The 17,671-nt window shown below is 38.3% G+C and overlaps 1 protein-coding gene across 3 annotated transcripts in view; it reads right to left on the bottom strand.

Annotated features, from left to right (window-relative positions):
* IQGAP2 (IQ motif containing GTPase activating protein 2) overlaps nucleotides 1–17,671 on the bottom strand; it is a 301,443-nt gene that overhangs the window by 20,407 nt on the left and 263,365 nt on the right. For all 3 annotated transcript variants that reach the window (XM_058275088.2, XM_058275083.2, XM_058275085.2), the window contains 7 exons: nucleotides 15,427–15,651; nucleotides 14,148–14,288; nucleotides 13,706–13,790; nucleotides 13,053–13,285; nucleotides 10,467–10,599; nucleotides 6,930–7,032; nucleotides 6,242–6,383 (listed from right to left, as the gene is read on the bottom strand). In XM_058275088.2, the coding sequence (XP_058131071.1) occupies nucleotides 6,242–6,383; nucleotides 6,930–7,032; nucleotides 10,467–10,599; nucleotides 13,053–13,285; nucleotides 13,706–13,790; nucleotides 14,148–14,288; nucleotides 15,427–15,651 (1,062 nt within the window). The remainder of the gene's footprint in view (nucleotides 1–6,241; nucleotides 6,384–6,929; nucleotides 7,033–10,466; nucleotides 10,600–13,052; nucleotides 13,286–13,705; nucleotides 13,791–14,147; nucleotides 14,289–15,426; nucleotides 15,652–17,671) is intronic.

Here is a 17,671-nt window from a genome sequence, read left to right as displayed (position 1 = left end):
AATTTGTAGTTCCCAGTCCTCACATTTCAGTTTGCCCTCGTTAGGCCGTGTAACCCTCTCTACCCAAGACAAACACAATATTCTAGATATGGTCTGACCAGCATAAATCAACTGGTTAGAGTACCAGCTCATGGCTGATCAAACAATATGGAAGCCAGGCTGATGAAACCAAGAACTCTGCCCTCCCTGAATGAGGAGGTATCTAACTCTAAGAATTCAGAAGTAGGAAGAGAAAATCTTCGTACTTGGGAGTTTACTCATTCTATCCGTGCTCAAACCTAGCTGTTAACAAATGTGACCACATGGTACTTGTAAGCTGGTGTGGCTTTGCCATTTTGCTCACATGGCATCTGAATTACATTCTGACACTTAGCATTCTTGAGACTCCCCCTCTGTCATCTGCCTTACAGTTTGCCCAAGGTTGAAAAGGAATTAGTATTTGCGAAAGTGAAGGAATATACTTGTTTAAAATTCTATTAACATGGTTATGCATTTTTAGCACCAGACCTCAAATGTCACCTTTGCCATTTAGTGCTCCTGCCAGTTTGGACCAAAGGCAGGAAATCTTTACTGGGATAATAGATGCCTAAAGTAAATCATGTGAGAGGAAAAAAATTCTTAAGAGATGACAACTTAAGCACTCAGGCAGCTAAGTATGATTAAAAACCACAAATATTGCCTTCTACTTAAAAACATATTTTCATGGAAAAACAAGCTTAATAAAGGCCATAAAGATAATATTTTAAGTTGAACATAAGTTACTATGAGAGATTTACAACAATGGTAGTTCTTTATCATTTATAAGTTAATGCATTATTCTATCTGGCTGCCATAGCCCTTTCAACTCTCTCTCCCACTCTTTGCTTATTTTATGGATAAGGAAACTGATGATAAGGAGACTTGCTCACGGTCTCATGGCTAGTGAGTGACAGATTGAGGCTATAATCCTAAGTCTTCCTTGGACTCCTCAACCAGGTTTGTTTTTTTTTTTTTTAAATACCACCATGTGCTGTAGTACTTGGATAATGACAATTATCCCTATCCCGTAAAAACCCAGGTTCCTTATCCCACAGACAGGAAATAGCATTGCAGAGTTTCTATCTATCCAAACATGTACCTTTGACATCCCTCACATCTGTCAGTCACTCCTTTTTGGCCAGGAAAGATGCCCCAGCATGTATTATTCAACAACAGCTCTGCTCTTCATCTCACTATTTATGCCAGGATTCCTAAGATTGCAAAGAGCAATGATCTTGCTTTCAACCGGTTATTAAACCTTGCAATCAAGAGTGTAGGAGGGTTTAAGATATTTGAGCTTGACTATCTGTTCCACTTACTAGTCGTAAGACCCAAGAAAAGCTTTTTATCTGTTTTGTGCTTAGTTTCTTCTTCATCTGTAAAAGAACAGGTAATAACCTTCACCTGTTGGGGTTGCTGAGCATATTATATAAATATATACATGCCTGGTACATGGTAAGCTCGACATAGGTGTTTGCTATCATCCTCTTCCGCACTGAATGGGTAAGAATCATGTGACCAGCATGGAATTAAATTTACAAGCATAAGTATTAACAATGCCTCAAATTCTGCTACTGCAGGGGCTCCCACAAAGATGAGTGACTCATCAACGGAAAGCTAACGATTTTGTAATTAAGGATAAGGGGGCATTTCTAAAAGCTAAATGTGGAACCTGTTTAACAAGGAAGAACAGTTTTTTGATAGAGAAAAGTCAGGTATTTTCACTTCCCAACTGTTCTGCATTTCATGTTTGGAGACTTCACACAATAACTTCTAAAAGGCAGTCTGATTTAGTTCTCGGAGTCTCAAGAATTATATCTTAAGTTTAACTTAAGAATTTGGTTTATTAGCTTGAAAAAAGTTATAACCATTTTCAAATGATTACTTCAAAATGTATTTTTATGGAATAATCCATGAACTTAAAAGCTTATCACTGACTAGCTACAGGCTTCACATCATCTTAGACTTCATAAGACTCAGACAACATGGTCTCCAAGCTCCCTGTCAATGTCGAACTGTGTAGTGATCTCTAAAGTATCAAGATTTCCAAATACATATTTTGGAGGAAGTATGGCTTGGTTAAAAGCATGGTGCTAACTCTCCCGAGTCTTTTGGGTAATACCTACACTCTATTTTCAGGGAGGGTTACTTGGTAAATCTTCTTTCCAAGTTGTTACCTGCATTCATCCCTGGGCTACTTAGTGTTCAGCCAACAGCAGGACTTCGAGATATGCCCAGACCAGAGGAGGGCCTTCTGTAAATTATTCTATTAAAATACTGGCCCAATGACCTTCTTGGAAATTAAAAACCTGATCCTAAAATTTATATGGAATTGCAAGTGACCCCAAGTAGCCAAAGCAATCTTGAAAAAGAACAAAGCTGGAGGACTCACACTTCCTGACAATAGTCAAACAGAGTGCTACTGGCATAAGGTTAGACATTTAGACCAATGGAATAGAACTGAGAATTCAGAAATAAACCCAAACATCTATGGCCACTTGTTTTCTGACAAGGGTGCCAAGACCACTCAACAGGGAAAGAATAGTCTCTTCAACAGATAGTATTGGGACAAATGGATATCTACATGCAAAATAATGAACTTGGACCCCTACTCTCACACCATTTTAAGAAATTACCTCGAAATAGGTCAGAGACCTAATTGTAAGAGCTAAAAGTATAAAACTCTTAGAAGGAAACATAGGGGTAAATCTTTACCACCTTGGACAAGAGTTTTTCCAGAGATGGCATCAAGAACATAAGCAACAATGGAAAAAACTAAACTGGGCTCCATGAAAATGAAAATCTTTTGAGCATCAAATGATACTGCACTGCCAGAGAGAAGAGACAGCCCACAAAATGGGAGAAGATATTTGCAAATCATATATCTGATAAAGGTTACTATCTAATATATACATAAATAAACCTTACAGCTCAGCAACAACAAAAAAAAACAATCCAATCAAAAAACGGGCAAAGGTCTTGAACAGACATTTCTCCAAAGAAGATATACAAATGGCTAACGAGCTTATGAAAAGATGCTCAGCATCATTAGTCATTAGGGAAATTAAAATTTTAAAAAAAGAAAATAATGTGTTAGCGATGTAGGGAAATCAGAATCTCATGCATAGCTGACTGGGAATGTAAAAATTTGTAGCTACTGTGGAAAACAGTCTGGCAGTTCTTCAGAAAAGTTAAATAATTACCAAAGACCCAGCAATTCCACTCATAGGTATAATATATAACAAAAAGAATTGAAAACATGGTCAAACAAAAACTTGTATATGAACTTTCATAGCAGCATAATTCACAATAGTTCAAAGATGGAAACAACCCAAACATTCTTCAACTTATGAATGGACAAATAAAATGTTTTATAGCCATGTAATGGAATATTATTTGGCAATAAAAAGAAAGGAAGGACTATTTCATGCTACATCATGAACGAACCATTATGCTAAATGAAAGAAACCAGGCTACAAGTTTACATATTGTATGGTTCCATTTAAATGGAACATCTCCAATAGGCAAATTCATAGACAGAAAGCAGATTAATGGTTGCTAGGGACAATGGGAGGACCTCTTAAGGGATAATGGGGTGCACTTCTGCAGTGACAAAAATGTTCTGCAACTAGTGAGTGGTGAATGGCCACACAACACTGTGAATGCAAGGACTGCCACTGAGTTGTATACTTTAAAATTATTAAATGGTAAATTTTATGTTATATGTATCCTACTATAACAAAAAAGAAGTCTGACTAGCCCTAGTTAGTAGGTTGATTAAAGTAACTGGCAGAGTTTGCTTCCAGCATGCACTAGGAAGCTGAGAGACAGACGTGTAAGAGTCCAGGCTAGTTGGTGAGGCAAGCAGGACAATGTACTTGGATTCCCTAAGTCCCCTCTTCCCAATATGCCTGACTTTGTGTGTGTGTTTTGAATATTTTTATTTTGAATTAATTTCAAACTTATAGGAAATTGCAAAAACCACAAAAAAATAATACAGAGAACTCTAAAATGCTCGTTTCTCAGATGTCCAGATTCACTGACTTTCAATATTTTGTCACATTTGTTATATTATTCTACCTATCTTTAAAAATTTGAAGTAATTTGCATACATCATGCTCCTTTACTACTTAAGACTTCTATGACTATTTCCTAAAAACAAGAATATACACTTACATAACCACATTAGTACACATTAAGTACAATTATCAATGTCAAGAAAGTTAACACTGACATTAAATATATATAATGTTACAATTATATATATAATATATATATATATTATATATATATAATATTACAATTTTCCCAACTGTTCCAATAATGTCCTTTTTGGTATTTTCTCCATTATTAGATCCAGTGCAGGAGCATATATATTTAATTGTCATTGTTTAATGTCTCTTTTAAACTATAACACATGCACAACATAAATTTTCCCTTCTCTACCTTCCCAAACTTATAATTCACTGGTACTAATCACATTTACAATGTGCTATCATCACCAACCATCCATTGCTGAAATTTTTCCATTACCCCAAACAGAGACTCTGCATCCATTATGCATTTATAGTTTTGTTTTTAAAATGTGAATTCCAAGAAATCACAGAACCACAGAGACCCTGTTCAGGAAAAAAGTATAAGTCAGAATATTCCATTCTAATTACTTGATATTTTATCCAAATAGTGGCTGCCATTCATTAATGCAGACATCTAGAAAATTATATTCAAATAACAGACAAAACCAATTATGAAAAAATTTCCTCCCATTACTTCTAAATACAAAGCTTATGAGATCCTAGGATACTTGGCCTAACTTAATTTCCACGACAGAATCACGTGATCAATATTTCCAGTTACCTTTATAACTGGCACTTGCTCAGAGGAATGGATGGAGTAATTTCACAGTTTGCCCCCCTTCTGACTGTTTTTGTGCTCTGAATTGTCTCCCTGCAAGTTCAACATGACTTTTTCATTGGTAGTTGGAAGCAACTGCCCTCAACTCTTGGAGGGCAAATACAATGATAGGCTTGTGAGGTCAAGGATATGTGTTAACTCTGCAGTTTGGCCTCTGTTCTACAGCTGAGCTGTGCTTACCCCCCTTAAATTCCAACCCCTAAAAGGCAGGAGATTTTTCTGTCTTGTTCACTGCTGTATCCCCAGCACCAAGTCCAGTGCCTTGAACATAGAGTAGGTAATCAAAACATTGGCTACGTGAATGAATGAATAAATGGAGAATCAGACAATCTGAGGACAACAAAAAAAGTCTAATAGAAGAACATACCTTAGCATAGCATAATGAATAAGATCTTGCAGTTTTAATGGGTAGATTGAATCTAGGAAAAAACCATCTGGAAATGAGTCTTGTCTGAAGCACATCAATGGGAAGACAGAAAACTCGTCACAAATGAAAACTTCAGGACTCAGGATATGTAGTTTAGAAGTAATGTGAAGTATTACTTTAAGAGTATGTATTTTCTTTTGTCCCCATTTTTCACTTCCATTCTTCACCTCATCCCATTATTGAACTGTTCTAATGGACTCAATATGCCTCCTTTGAGTTCTTGAAAACTGTATTATTTGGTGAGCCCTTTTGATTTATGGTGTTCTGTCATGTATCTCATTCCCTAATTATGTGCATAAAGGACTTATGTGGAATATCGACAAGGTCTTGATGGAAAAAATAATGTATTAATTAAAGTGTGAACGTTTAATTTGAAAATCTTTTGGGGCAGGAAGTAGGGTACACATCAAGTCAAAGCTGGTAAACAGATCTAGATTTGTTTAATAGGAGAGATGGCCAACAGAGCAATTGATATCACGATGTTTAATCATGTGTATGCCTTTTACATTATCATTTTATACCATAAATTAAATTTGCTTTGACTTATTTCCTAACTAATCTTTTGGCCACTCTAAACAGGTACTTCCCTTCAGTTACCTAAGGATTTTCACAGACAGTTAATCACTGAATTTCTTAAAGGAAACAAATCAAATCACTACATGGACTACTAAAAAAGAAGAGAGGCTTTGTAAACTATTGTATTATGAAATATAACATGTAGGTCCCTCCTAAGTTATCGAGAGTCTATTATCCTTTGGTCAGATGCTTGATGGACAAGCATAATGTATGTCAATATTCAGATATTTAAAAATGAATTATTTGGGAATTTGGCCCTATTTGAATTTGCATGGTGTAAGCCATGTGTTGGAGCCCCAAACTTACTTTATCATGAGGCTATGCCCATCTATAGCCTCTCCATCCTGTAAGTCATACTTGCTTGTCAAGGAAAGGGAAATCTCAGTTTTTAAGAGTTGACTTATTGTGTTTTCCTTGTTAGGGTCACTGGGGTCAACAGCTCCTTCCCCTATAGAAAAAAACAGAAGCGTTATTCTTCTGATTTCCTCATTTTGATGATGGAATTAATCATGTAAGGCAAAGGTTCTGTGGGAAGGATATGCTCAGTAATTGGACACGAGATCATGGTCTTTGCAAAAAAGCAATTCTAATTAAAGTGTTTTTTAATCGTGGATCAAAACATTAAAATAACATGGGACATAGATATTCAAAATGCTGAATAAATAGGTTCTGCTTTTCAAATTATTAAGAGATAAAAGAAATCCTTAAAAACACAGCAAGGAATTTATTTTCTAATACATTTGGCTTTTTAATGATGTCATCTTTTACAATATAGGTTGACGAATCATTTTAAATGTATTTCGAGCTTACCTGCAAGAGCATCAAGGTGTTTTGCAAACCAGGACACTACCAATTACATAACTCTTAGTGTTAAGAAAGGGCTAGTGTAGTTATTGTCCTTTGAGCTCAAGAATTAAATTTCAAAATTTCAATTTTGATCTAGGAGTAAAACCAATCAACCCAAACCGAGAAGATGAGAAAGAACATCTCCTACCAAGAAAAGATTCCACAGTAGGCACCTCTCCCAGCAACTCCAGCAATTCGTTCAGTAAATCATTTTTTTCAGGTGCAATTGCATCCTTGTGTTCCAACAGTAGCTATGTATGGCAAACAACACAAACACAAAGATAAAAGTAAATTTTCAAGTGCCACCGTATTTACATAGTTCGCTTTCTATTTTTTTTCCTAGTATTTTTCTTCTGATAGACTGAATTTTGAATCTGACATTTATTGAAATTAGGGGACCACAGAAACACATAATTTTTAACTTATTTCAGGGTGGGGTGGCTATTCTATAGCAAGAAATTGTAGCTGTGGGAGGTGTTCATAAACCCCCTCTCAGAAAGGTTGCAAGATTTGCCCAGGGACAGCCTTCTACCATCTAACCCCTGGGCTCCACTCCACCTTTATATAGACAATGTCAAAGCTGAGGTAAGGACATGCCTCAGCTAATGCTGATTGCAAACTGATAGGGTATTTTCAGGTATCTTTACAGAAAAAATTTGTAGTAATCAAACACTACAGCTGTTAGAACACCCTCAAATAGCTGTTACAGTTGATCTGGATTTGAGGACCTTTCATGGACAGGGACTGGAGAAATGCCCACATGGTTTCTTGGCCTGAGTCCTGGATGTGCTGAGTGGTTTCCACTTTCACAGTCCCCCAAACAGGCTCATAGGTCAGTGACACCTGCTGAGGTTCCTTGCCAGAGTCAGTCAGTTCTCAAGTCTTAGGGAAAACTTTTTTTTTTTTTTTTTGAGGAGGTACCATAGATTGAACCTGGGACCTCGTATATGGGAAGCAGGTAGGTGTTCAGCCACTTGAGCTATATCTGCTCATTGTTTTTTTAAAAATATGTTTTATTTTTTTTAAAAGATACTTAGATTATATAAATGTTACATAAAAATTATAGGAGATTCCCATATGCCCCACTTCCCATACCTCCCACATTTTCACACATTAACAATATCCTTCATTAGTGTGGTACATTCACCACAATGATTATAGTTTATATCGTATTATAGTTTACACTCTCCTCTACACAATTCTATAAGTTACGGCAAGATATATAATGGCCTGTATTTGTTGTTGCAATGTTATTCAGGGTGATTCTCAAGTCCTGAAAATGCCCCCGTATTATACCTGTTTCTCTCTCTCCCTGCCCTCAGAACCTCCAGTTGGCCACAGCCTCCACTGATATAACAGGGACAATGACTAGTGAAGGAGAGTGATTGTGTTTTTAACAAAGGGAAAGCAGGTCTCAGATGCAATGCCTCAAGGAAGCAACTGTATATAACAATTCTGTTTTCATGTTATTTACTTTGACAGGTTCTGTTAATGGCAAGTCATGCTAGTTTTTCACTTACAGTACTTTGTTTTAAAGCAAAAGAAAGAGCTGCTTTTTTTAAAAAAAAAAGATTGATTCAAAGAAATTAAATAATAGAGGTGATATAAAAACGTCAAAATCTGAGCATGTGGTATGAATGACTGAATTTCGGGAAAAAATAAAGAAAAGAAAAAAATAAGCAGGGTGGATAAATACATGTTTTTATTTTTTAAAGAGGTAGGACAGGTGCTGTCTCTGCAAATGGACAGTGGAGTCCAGCTTCTATCCTGGAAATATCTCTTGAAATTGAGCTATTATTTTGAGGTTCTACGTGTTCCTAAGAGAAAAAGGGCCATTGGGGAGTGGATGTCGCTCAGTTGTTGAGGACTGGCTTTCCATGTTCAAGATCCTGAGCTAAGTTCAATCCCTGGTAGGCTTGGCAAGTCACACTGCTGCTGTGCCTCAGTCTGCGTGTAGATGCCTCTTCATTTGAGGCAGACAGCAAACAGGACAATCACTCCTTGCAATTACATTTCCCCTCATTACATCTGCTTCTAACCTAACACACAAAGGGACCAAATTAGTCACAAGCTCTGTTTCCCAGGATGGGATTCTGTTTTCAATTCTTGTTAACAAAAGAAACAGACTGTTTCTCCTTAAGGAGTAACAGTTTAAATGAATACAATAACATTTTCTCTCTGCTGTCCTTGGGAAAGAATCTCTCATTGTGGAAGTACTCCCTATCACTTTTTTCTGTGTGTGGATTTTGCCTTCAGAAATGTGCAGCCAACATATGGGAGTTTTTGTGAAATGGATCATCATAAAAATAGACAAATGGATTGCTCAAATATGAATATTTATCCACTGGGGGGGGGAATGTGCAAATGGTGCATTACTATACACGTTTCCTTGTGTTCTGGGGTATATCTATAGGCACTGTAATCAGCTGGCTCACCTGTTCAGCTGATCATTCAAAATTATACATTAACAGCTTATTGTAAATGTCAAGGAAAGTTGCCTTTTCCAACCCAGAAAGAGGGAAATCAAGTATTCCAAACCACATTCAAGCTCAGTTTTCTAGAAAAGCTTAATAAAGACTAGAAACTTTAATCAGATGATTTTGCACCTTGTTAGTAAATCTGGGTGATGTGTGTGGGTGTGTGTGGGGTGCATGGGGGATGTAATATACTAGGAATGCCTTCCTTCTAGTTCTGTGCATAATACAAATCTAGATGTATCCTCAAGCAGAGCTTCTAAAATTTTAATGTGCATTCAAGTCATCTGGGGTCCCTGTTAGAATGTAGATTCTGCTTCTGCTTCAGGAGGTCTGGTTTTGTGTGTGAGTGTGTGTGTTTTAGGTGCTGGGGCTGGGGATTGAACCCAGGACCTTGTATTTAGGAAGCCAGTGCTCAACCACTGAGCCACATCAGCTCCCTGGGGTATATTTCTAACATCTCCTCAAAGCTTTATGTAGCAAGGTCCTAAAACAATTTTTGAACAAGTTATCTTTTAAGAGCCTAGATTTTAAATTATTGAAAAGCCATCTAAGGTTCCCTATGCTGAACCATCCTAGTGCCCTACCTACTGCAGGCACTTAAGACATGTTAATGACTGATGGAGTGAGGTCAGCATATGAACTGGATGAAAGACATTAAGACACAGCACAGACTGTGAAATTGCAAGCTTAGAAGAAATAAGGGTTTTCAGAACAACGGAAGTGATTCTTTGTAGGTTATGGTTGGGTAGGGTTTTTTTTTTTCTTTAACTTTGAGCAGCATGATTATTCCCTCTCTCCTTATGTTCCAATATCAAAATAGAGCACATTTTCATTTTTTGGAATGTTATTGGAAAAAGCCGAGAGGACTCCTCATAGAGGAAAAGAAAGGCTGTGGGTCCAGGCAGTGTGACCTCCATGTTGAGTGGGAAACCACCAAGGTCTTTCCCTGCTCAGGGCTTAATCGGCACATTTGTAATCTGACCTTGTAAAAACATATGTAAAAAGTAATTTTTTTTTGGGGGGGGGGAAGGAAGGGTTTTATTAGTGTACAAGAGTCAGAGAAGGAATAATTTGCTTTTTTGTTTAGGATTGAAAATATGAATACTAGCACAGGCTGAAAGTAAGCCCTGGAGAGACAAAGCATTTTCAAAATAACAGATGCCTGAACCCTGGATTTATTACTAAGACCCTGCTGTGTCCCCACTTACTGAATGTGTGCTGATGATTTCTTCAATTGAAATATAAATGACTGGTTTGCTGACTGTCACCACGTCTGTGTATTTGTCCATATTGAATTTCTCTTCTGGCTCAGGGACATTACATGCTTCTTTGAAATATTTCCTGAAAAAGAAAAAAAAAAGTTGTAATAGAGTCAAATTTGTGAGTTATACGGCTTCATAAAAATAGTTAGGAAAACTTCTATGATGGCTTAGTGCTCTGTTTTCTTGTTACAGCATCTTCTGGATTGGCTCCTGACTGTGTAAGGTTGGAGCCAGTCACTCTTCAAATAGGATTAGGGAGAACGTAACGGAAGGGCCTTGGGCCCTGTTCCTGACACGGTGTGGTCAGATATGGGCAGACCAGATCATATGGGCAGAAATTTAAATTAAAATGCCAAGACTGATGATTCTTGATCTGTGAATTAAGCCATCGCAGACAATATGGTCCAGAAAGCAATTCATCACATTTGTTACTTTAAATGGCACAAGCTCCTGAGCCTACAAAACTATCAACACTTGGAGTTCCTGCTACCAATCTGACAAAAATGGGAATTGAGACTATTCTTAGCTGATTCAAACAATAGTTGCCAGCTGATGGAAAGTCCATTATGGCTAAATAAATACATAAAATGTCCCATTCCTCTAGTACTCAGACCCTAAATGTCTTATAAGTTAATTCTGTAACAAATTTAGATCAAGAGAAACCAGCTGTAGGGAAGTGGACATGGCTCAACTGATAGAGTATCTGCCTAACATATAGGAGGTCCAGAGTTCGATACCCAGGGCCTCCTGGCCCGTGTGGTGAGCCGGCCCATGTGCGGTGCTGCCGCACACAAGGCATGCTGTGCCATGCAGGGGTACCCCTCATGTAGGGGTGCCCCCTGTGCAAGAAGTGTGTCCTGCAAGGAGAGCCACGCTGTGCGAAAAACACAGCCCACCCAGGACTGGCACCACACACCCGGAGAGAGATGCAGCAAGACGATGCAATAAAGAGAGACACAGATTCCTGGTGCCGCCTGACAAGAATGCAAGCAGACACAGAACACACAGCGAATGGACACAGAGAGCTGACAAGGGGTGGGGAGGTGGGGGAGAAATAAATAAAATAATAAAAATAAATGTCTAAAAAAAAAAGAAAAAGAGAAACCAGCTGTGCTGTGATCACTGTTTAGGGAATGACCCAGATGTTTCTGCCCAAACAACCCTTGCACATGCAGCCTGCATGTTCTAGTCTATAAAGACAAAAATAGCTCAAATGCCTGAGATCATTCTTGGTACATTAACTAAGGGCGCCCAAGGCTTCTTTGAAATGACCTCTGCCTTCCCAGCCCAAGGCCAGGGAGGTCACAAGGCAGGCAGATGTGCTGGGGTTGTGTGGGAGGACAGTCTTCCTGTGACAGCTGGTTTGCCTGCAGTTTTTGGGCTGTGATACTTCATGGGTTGCTGAGGAACACAATGGATGAGTAAGAGTGGAAGAGGAAAGAGATGAACTGAAGAGGTGCTGAGGGCCAGGGTCTTTGGCTTTGTTTCTTTTGAAATGAGGAACAGATGGTTGATAAGAGTAATCCCAGGACACAGGAAGTAAGAAAGCAGCAGCTAGAGTTTGTAAGAAATGTGGAAAATGGATATTATCTTTTTAATCAGTGAGAGAACTAAAATTAGCAGCTTGAAAAATCAAAACTTCTTTCAGCGAAAGGATTTGGGAGAATTTTCTTACAAGAGGTACAAATCCTAAACAGACATGAACGATCATGAACTGCCCTTGTTGGTGGACAGGTCACTAATCCCCTGGAAAACCGAAAGGAAAACTGAGGAGTGGAAAACTATTTTCCAAGTGAGGACTGAAAGAGACTAAATTTATGTCATACTTCTACGACCTGTAGACTGAATGGTAGACAAGAGGATAAAGCAAATGCCAAGATGAATGTGCTTCCTCAGAGAGCATCAGGGTGAGTGAATCTCACTACCAACTCTCCTTCTGTGTCCATGTGGAATGATTAGTGGTATAGTACAGAAAAACGTATACAGACCATAGACTTAAATCGTACATGGATAATTAAATGTTAGGGAAGAGGACAGAACAGTCACACATGGTCGTCAACAAACATGGGATTTTCCCAAACTTTCGAAATCAAATAATCAGTTTCCTGCTATTGTGTGATGCAGATAAAGCAAATTCTTCCTAACTGGGAAACATGTTTTTTTAAAAAATTAATCATCCTACTGAACGTAGCAGAAATCAGCTATTTTTAAAAAACGTTATTTTAAGTACCATAAGTCTGTATCATGCAAGAATAAAAGTACTCTATTACATCAACAGCAGAAATCATTCATTTGGAAATGGCTCTCTATAACATGGTGCCGGGGTTGGGGGTGGAGTGGGGAATGCCAGGCGTAGTGACCTTGCCTGTTTTTTCCCTTCCCTCCTCTTTCCCTACAGCGCAACTGGTGGAATAAACACATCATTCCCCACCCCACCCCCCAAAAATCCCACCTCTGGGCACAGATCACACATGCTTCTTAATGCTTGCCTACCATTTTGTCAGTTTCTTCACAAGCAATGGTACCTCTCACCTGAATTCTTGATAGGTCTCTGATAAATAATTGTTCATGGACGAGAGATGCTCATTTTCTCCTTCAAACAGCTTGTTGGATGCCGCGTGCTGAAGGACCTTCGCCACTGACCCCAAGTTCCTTCTTTGATCAGAATTTATCTGGCCTCCGGCTGTCATGTCAATGATATCAAAGCCGTCGGGAGCAACGATGGCGGGGTTCATGTACCGGTAGTACAAGAGGTTTCCAACAATCTGGAATGATGAAGAAAATGGCCATTTTCAAGAGAGAAAACTCAATAGTTTTAGCTTGTTTTTTTTTTAAGTATTTATTCATTTACACTTCAAAAAAAGCAGATCAATGTTCTCACTTGAATCCTAGCAAGACGTTAGTAAATGTGGTGAATATAATCACATTATTAATATATCCAACAAAATTTTGAAAAATATTTTTGTCCCCAAAATGCTCAAATTCAAAGACTATCAATAATGCCTAAGATCTTTAAATTAACCTCAGCATAGTCAGTAGTCTTCTTGATAGATGTTAGAATTAAAAGCCCTTCCGTTTATTATTAATTAGTCAAAAATGGGGAAAAATTTTACAAAATGGTATGTTACTAATTTTGGCTTATACCCCCAAGAGAAGCTATGGTATGATTACCCTTGAAAATCTACCTTTAACAGCTCATCTTCTGTTGCATCAGGGAATTTCTCATGGATCGAATTCTTCAGTACTTTGGCTATATACCTCAATCCATAACTACATATAAAACAGATGACAAAAGAAAATAATGGAAAAAGGCTAAGTGAGGAAAGAAACAGTAATTGTTCCAGTCAACTAAAGCTGAGTTTTCCTAAAAATTAAACATAAAATGAGATGGTAAATGAAATCACAGGACTTCCACTAATGATAACAACTGAGTAGTTTTTGTAGCTATGACAGAGGTATTTTTCCCTCTTTAGAGAATAGCTCTGAATTAAGATGGCAAATGTAGGCAATCTTTTAAAATAGTAAGCATAATATGAGGGAAACTGTCTTCATTACAGGGGCTTATTTTATATAATATTTGAAGAACTTTCAGCAGAAAATGTTAAAGTTGCTATATGTACAACTTACGGCAGCAGATCAAGGGAAGAAATGATAGAATTCAGGACTTTGTCAGTGACCCTTCTCAGGTTCTCGATGGATGCCTCCAGTTTATTTTTCACTTCTGGGTATTTTAAAGCTTGTTCTGTGGTTACATCATAAGGCAGCTTGCTGAAAACACAGTAAGATTTTCAAATTAATTGAAGGCTTAGGTACAAGCATTCTGATTCATGCCAAGTTGGTTTTACAGTCAGGCTTTGCATAATGAACTTGACTCTGCTCATTGACTCCAATGACAAAATGTTTGCTAAGGAGGGGGAGGCCCCTTGTGCCTAGACAGTGCTCTCTGCCACTAGTGGAGCAGAGGGAAACCCTGTGCTCTTCTGGCAAAATAACAGGCATACCTAGGGAATAAAGACCCAGTTAGCTAGCGTGTTTGTTTGCTTGCTTTCATTATGGAAAAACTGCATATAACTACTGTGTGTACTTTAGTGCACAACTTCCCAAATTCTCCTTTATGCATATATGTAAATGGACGTCACACATTTATGGGAGTGATGCAATTTATGTATATGCACATTACATACACTGTGGGTAAACATACAATTCTATTTAATAGAAAATGGATTATTGCACTTAACTACAACTGAAAAACATAACGTGATCATTTTTTTTCTATGCCAATAAATATACTACTATGGCACCAATCCAAATAGTTACTTCATCTATTATGCACTATTCAAACATTTATTTAACAAATCCCCCAGAGCTAAATATTTTGATTTTTCCCAACTTTCTGCTATTTCAACCAGGGCTGTGACATATACCACCCATGTGGCTAATTTCTCTGTGCACGTCAATTATGTCACAAAGTATTCTTCTGCAGGAAACAAAAAGTTGGAATTGCTTACATCTACAAACAACCACCAGAACAAGCCAATTCCACCTGGATTGCCAATGTTTACAGGATAAGGTTACTTGCTCAGTAATTGTAAAAAAAAACTATAATAAAGTGAGGAAAACGTATATACCAACTCTAGGTCGAGGTTTAGAAACTAATACAGAGAATCAATAAGGGAGAGAATTACAGAAGTTTTAGCACTAGGGATCAGTTGGTACCGAAATTTGAAAATACCATTTTAATATCAAGATGACTCAGGGCAAGTGCCCAGGAATGCTGAATTCACATCTTGGATTTAAAACTGACTTCATTTTTTTTTCTCTTAACAGAGTTTAAAGAGCATATATAAATCAAATAAAAATGGTCATAAAACATCATTAAAAGCCACCCTCTTCCAAGCTCTGTCACCTGGCCTCTCCAGTATGTGTTTCCAGTTGGTTCACCCAAGCCTTGTACACCTCTACTGGGCTCGTGTTGATGATGAGGGAACTGTCATCGATGATCTCTCTCACCACTGGCGCTAGGAGCTGGCGCAGGGTGTTCTGGCCACGGGCACCTCTGTTGAAGCTGACGACCATCTTGATGACTGTAGGGTTTCCTGTAACTATGTCCTGTACCTGGTCCACTTTAGATCTAAAAAAAAAAAAAAAAAAAAGCCCAAGACAAAATGAAATCGTTAGCCTCCACAGAGAGTTTCCAACAATGTTTATTCTTCCTCCCAGGCAAGGTCTTTGTGGGGCTATACTCTTCTCAGTGAAGCTCAAAGTTGGTGTGATTTAAAAAGAAGCTCTCTTTTGCAAGAAGGATTTCTTCTCTGAGAATTTGAAGCATCTGAAAATTAGCCTGAATTTCAGTCTGGAAGGCTGGTATGAGCTGATAATGGACCAAGCCCACGGATACTGGACGGCAATGCACACAAGTACTGTGCCACCTATAGTTATTATATTTTAAAAAACAGCTTTCTTGACTGAATGAACTACCTCCATGGCTTCTGCGTCTTCAAATTCCACCTTAATTCGTTGTAATGTGGCTTCCAGCTGCACCACGTGGCTGAGAGGCCAACTCCTGTGACCTTCACTCTCCTCCCTTTCCCCTGTGGGCAACTTCTGACCCTCCCTCTTGCCCACCTCACCTCCCTCTTCACCTCCTCCCTCTTTCCAGTCTGATGTTGCCACATTTGGCCTTTATCTGTTTCCTTTGCTGGCTCTTCCTACTTATTCTTTTCTTTTTACATGCTCTCCCTCAGACCTCACTAAGTGAAAGCTTCAACTACCATCTCTTTGAAATCTATCCTCTGATGACTACCTCTACTCCACCTCTCTTTCTTGAGTGTCAGGCTTACATTTCCAACTTACTGCTAGATATTTTCAGCCATGTGTTTTATACCTATCCTTTAAACTCTGTGTGCTAGAAATCCAGACTCTAATTTTGTGCTTCTGACTCCCCCATTTCTCTGAACAGAAACTCCTATTCTTCCACACCCAAATCTTCGGAGTTATCTTTGACTTTGTTCTTACTTTGAATTTTATTTCTAGGAAGTTGCAAAGCGCTCTTGATCTTTCCTTCCATACCCTCACTTTCCTCTTCCCTCTTTCATTACCACCACTGCCACCAAGTTCAGGGCTTCTTATATAGTTCTGCAAATTTTGGTGGCGTCTGTTGAGTCCCAGAGGTCTAAGACCTCATTCTTATTGTTATTCAGTTTCTTTTCTTTAATCTTTACCAGTCTTGTGATAATATATAATTAATTCCATTGAAAGATGAAATGGAGGCTCAGAAAGCTTAAGTGCCTTGTCTCAGAGACCTTCACTGGTAAGAGGCAGAGACAAAACTCCAAGGCAGATGTTCTGGTGTCCAGTTCAGTCTTCCAGCTCCTTCCTCGCCAGCCTATCTCTCCTCTTCTCTGGTCCCCTCACCCTCCTACCTATTTTTGTCATATCCTAACCTAAATCAGCTAACAGAACGTTCATGAAACCCTGCCTGGACTAGTCTCCTTCACTCCCTCAGTTCACTTCTTAACTGCTGTAAGAGTCACTTTCCTAAAGGATTACCCACTGGATTCATGTGGAGTTTATTAATATAGATATTTATACAGAAAAGCCCTAGTGTGGCATTCCAAAGCTCTCCATCAGCCAACCTTTCCAAATGAAGCTCCCATTACGCTTGTGGATGCATCATTTGCACTTGTTAAAATGAACGACTTGCTTTTTCTTTATCTGCCTCATGCCTTCGCTTGCCTAATCCCTGTATGAAGTGCTACCAAGGCCCAGCTGAAATGCTACCTCCATCCAGAAGCCAGCTTTCGTCCTTCTATGACTCAACTAATTTTGAGAAGTCTGTGCACTTAGGTTCCCAAAGGACCTAATCTATACATTTTAAATAGATGACAATAAATTTGCATAAGTGGGGGATGGGAGCACAATTACAGAAAAAGCAGAGCCAGAACCATGCATTGCAGACATTGGTATTATATAGTGTTTTATAATTAAATATAACATATGTAATATTTATTTATTTATTTTTTTATTGACTTTGTAATAATATTACATTAAAAATATATATGTGAGGTCCCATTCAACCCCACCCCCCCACCCCCCCATATGTAATATTTAGAGCCGGGTGAGTGTATTTTATAGTGGTATGAGAAGCATAT

Source organism: Dasypus novemcinctus, chromosome 2, assembly GCF_030445035.2.
Source record: "Dasypus novemcinctus isolate mDasNov1 chromosome 2, mDasNov1.1.hap2, whole genome shotgun sequence".
Classification (NCBI taxonomy): domain Eukaryota; kingdom Metazoa; phylum Chordata; class Mammalia; order Cingulata; family Dasypodidae; genus Dasypus; species Dasypus novemcinctus.
Note: the sequence above shows the minus strand (reverse complement) of the source record. Positions and strands in the feature narration are given on the sequence as shown.